General features: G+C 33.9%; 1 protein-coding gene across 1 annotated transcript; it reads right to left on the bottom strand.

The window, feature by feature from the left end:
• Nucleotides 1-255: 255 nt before the first annotated feature.
• LOC146926752 (F-box protein CPR1-like) lies at nucleotides 256-2,885 on the bottom strand. Its single transcript, XM_085706964.1, has 2 exons — nucleotides 1,732-2,885; nucleotides 256-621 (listed from the first exon to the last, which is right to left on the bottom strand). The coding sequence occupies exon 1, from the start codon at nucleotides 2,883-2,885 to the stop codon at nucleotides 1,734-1,736; it is 1,152 nt and encodes a 383-aa protein (XP_085563090.1). The 3' UTR covers nucleotides 256-621; nucleotides 1,732-1,733.
• Nucleotides 2,886-3,802: the final 917 nt, after the last annotated feature.

Below are 3,802 nucleotides of genomic sequence, written 5' to 3'. Positions count from 1 at the left end.
AGGGTAATGATTTGATTTGTGGTGTATGCCTATTGGCAGCTTATTGCATACTCTGCAGGCGGTCTCATTTACTCATCTTTCGCTTTGATGTTTGTATCATGCTCTATAGCCTATTGGTTGTGCCTGTGTTGATTCTAAGTCATGGCACTTCTTTAAACTATTTGTATGTTTTTCTTATGATGTAGTCATTCATATGCACATAATATGTCCATGTAGTCACATCTTGAAAAAACATCTCACCCAAAAGCACAAACCTATCCCATACATGCTATATTCATTTAATCACACTTAACCAAAAAATGAAGACACAGTTACACAATTACACAGTTAAAAAACAAAAAATACCAAAACTTCAGAAAATGTGCAGGAAAAAAGTGTGTACTCATGCCATGGTTAAACCCATAGCACCAGCCTTACAATGGTTAAACCTTATGCAGACAAATTTCACGGAAGCATATAAACTCACTAAACCACTCCAATTCTTGAGCTTTAGACTAATAGCAGTGACATATTTGAAATCCTCTGCTTCTAAATAGTATCGAAATGACTAATCATCACTACATGTCTTTATGATTCACGTGTAATTGACGACAACGATAGATCATTCACATGGTGTTGTGCCTACAAAAAGATAAAATGACAGAATTGATGAATTTATATCAAATTATTTAATACAAAAAATATCAGTGACTATAAAGATCTAGTACCTATAACAATTCAAAACCATCTTTGCTACATGACTACATGAAAGAGGAAAATATTTCTTTCCATCATCACCATTTTTGCTACTAAGTATAGTAACTTTAAAACCTATAGGCTGGGCATAAATATACTTTGTAAGTTCATTTTTCGAGCTAAATATATTTCCATCAACAATATTTGGTTCTAAACTATCATCACATTTATTATTTCCTTGGTAGATTTCTTCTTCATTGAAAGATACAAATACTTCTTCCACTAACGCAATAAATTCAAAAAACAACAAGAAGAAAAAAGCTTATATATGTTAATCAACTAAAAATATAAGTGATATAGGAAGAACATCAGAATAAGCTTTAAATACAAATCTAGGCTAACCCATATCAGTTTCAAAATCACAATTGACTTAATCATAAATTAAGGGAGTTATCATTTGATCAGTGATGGGTGATAAGCCAATTTATAGGAGTGAACTTACAACTTCACCTCTGGGAAGTTTTGCTATTTTCTGATCACAACTTTCTGGTCAATTGGTCTTGTAGAATTTGCTTTAGGTTAGGGATTAGCAGGTAAAATTCCTTATTTAGCAGCAATTGGGCGACTCATACAAACTCTCCTCAAATACAATTTTTAAGTTTCCCCAAATGATAAGAGTTTTGTATTATGAAGAAAAATTATCTCTCCAAAGCCCCCCCTCCCATTTTCTCCTACTTTTTCCACTTTCTCATTCCTTTTTCCCAAAGCTCTCCCCTTCCTTCCCCTCCAAACTCGCAAACAAAACCTTAGTAAAAATTGTGTTCAGGCAAATTACCTAACATATAATTTGCATGTAAATTTCCTTCATTCAATTCGTTAGAGCCTAACATCCAACAAATGGTAATAGATACTCATTCAACAATATAAACAGGCTAATTAGAAGCTAAGCCATCACACAAAATATTCACACAATCTAATACTGTTAAATTACAAGAACTTTATAGCAACATGAAGTAACATAAACTCAAACAAGTAATATGGGGAAGAGAAACTCACTTTCAATTAGTCGAAACCAGACTTTCGACGTAATGCTTGGTCTGCGACCAGAATATTTTATCAGTAATTCCAATTTTCTTGACTCTATTGTCTCTGCAGTTATAGATAAATGTCTTGTCCTTGTGATCGTTTAACAATATCATTGTATCCCCATTCTCAGAAAGATACAACACGAGGAAATCTAACCGCTTAAGCTCCATTGGTGAAAAGAAATTGTTATAACTAATTTTATATAATTGAATCCAAGATTCCTGAACTCGAAAATCCTTCATTTTCCATATTATAAAATGGGTTTGCTCAAAATCATGACAAAAACAAAGGCAGTCCATCAACACCACAAGCTTTGGCGGATAACGTGGCGGCTTATCAAAACCCCGAGGCAGCAAAAGTTGAATGTGTGTCTCAGTGGAGAGATGAAGTGAAAGAATCACATATTGATCAATAGTAACATCACGCGCACATAAAATATCTGAACCAAAGTAATCACTGACAGCCAACCAATTAATAGTACCACTCAAATAAACACCATTGTTATAATAATGATAAGCCCAAAAAAGTGGAATAACAGGGAAAGGAGGAATATTTCTCCAAGAATTATCCCCCAAAGTGAAAACTTTCACAATGCTTCTTGCTGCATTGCCATGCTCCTTCGCTACACGGAGAGCTACCACCTTATAAGTTTCGGTCAAAGTATCATAACCAAAAGAGTGCTGAAAAGATTTATTCGAAGAAACTGAAATAAAATCAGATTTAGTCCTAGTGGCTGGGTTCAAAAAACGGAGGCATGAAGTATGAATATTAACCAAGCATATCAATCCATTACATGAACCAGTAACTAACCAACTATCGCCATTCTCAATCAATCCATGGATATAATCATAAAGAATGGTGGTCTTCAATGAATTATCGAGTAAACGAGAAATTGGGAAGGTTATGAGATCAAACAGTGGTAAGGAAGTTAGTAGGAGGTGTGGGTTTCGTGATGATTTATTGAGATGCATTTGAACAAAGTGAGGATTGGAAATGAGAGTTTTGAAAGAATTGTTAAGGCACCTGAATTTCATAAGAGGTTTCACAGAGAGTCGGGAGAATATTTCTATAATGAGTTCGTCAGGGAAGACTGCTGACAATGACGACTGAGGATGCTCCTCCATTGAGCCCTAACCATTGAATTTGTGCGTTTGTATAAAGTAAGATTTATTAAATAACTTTAACGAAAAACCATCCTGTAAATCTATGGCATCAGGATTTGAAGAACGATAATGAAGCTGTGTGAGGGTTTAAAATAGTGTTGGGGGTTTTTGGTGATGGGTTTGGGTATATTCTCGGAATTTTATAGCGTATATTCAACGCTAGTTATTCTTTTTTTTAGGTAAATCTAGTTGTTCTTGTTACTTTTTTCATCTTATTTGTTTGTTTCTCATGCGTCTATTTTTTTTTTCTTTCAAAATTACCCTTTGTTTAGATTATTTTTTTTGAGGACCTTTGTTTAAATTTTTGAATCCAAAATAGATTGATGATTATTTTTGGGTTATATAATCCAAATTAGTTTTGCCCTGAGTTTTAAAGAAACAGTGGCGTATATTATTTCATTGACATAATTATTATAAATTACAAAACCATAAAATAAATGTAAATATACAAAAAAATTAAAGAAACAAAGATGATTTATGAATTCTCATTTTATTAATATATCATAGTATATTAACAATAAAATTTAACCTTAAAGCTTATTACATAAAATCTTCAAAGGCCTAATGTTAATTTATTAAAAACTTAAAGCTAAGCATGTGGTGCAAGAAGATGAAGGGGAAGGGGACTGAGGTAAGGTTTGTTTCCTTTCTAGGGTGAAAGAGGCCTTGATGGTCAACCTTGCACCCAGACAGACCAACCTCACGCCCAGACAGACCGCCCTTCTTTGCGGCGTTACACCATCCCCATTGACCTTCCATGCAAATTCTGAATTTTCAAAGTAGTCTTTTTGTATGAAAGGCCAACGATGGAAACACATAGTTGTAGAAGAAAGGAGCAGGAGAGAATGTGAGATGATGGTGTGAGAAATTGTGAAGGA

Source organism: Medicago sativa, chromosome 4 (assembly GCF_051527215.1).
Source record: "Medicago sativa cultivar Bolivia chromosome 4, Bolivia_mono, whole genome shotgun sequence".
NCBI classification, from domain to species: domain Eukaryota; kingdom Viridiplantae; phylum Streptophyta; class Magnoliopsida; order Fabales; family Fabaceae; genus Medicago; species Medicago sativa.
Note: the sequence above shows the minus strand (reverse complement) of the source record. Positions and strands in the feature narration are given on the sequence as shown.

Bases quoted from the DNA above. Each gene is read 5' to 3' on its own strand.
- LOC146926752 (XM_085706964.1), bottom strand. From the start codon at position 2,885: ATGGAGGAGCATCCTCAGTCGTCATTGTCAGCAGTCTTCCCTGACGAA.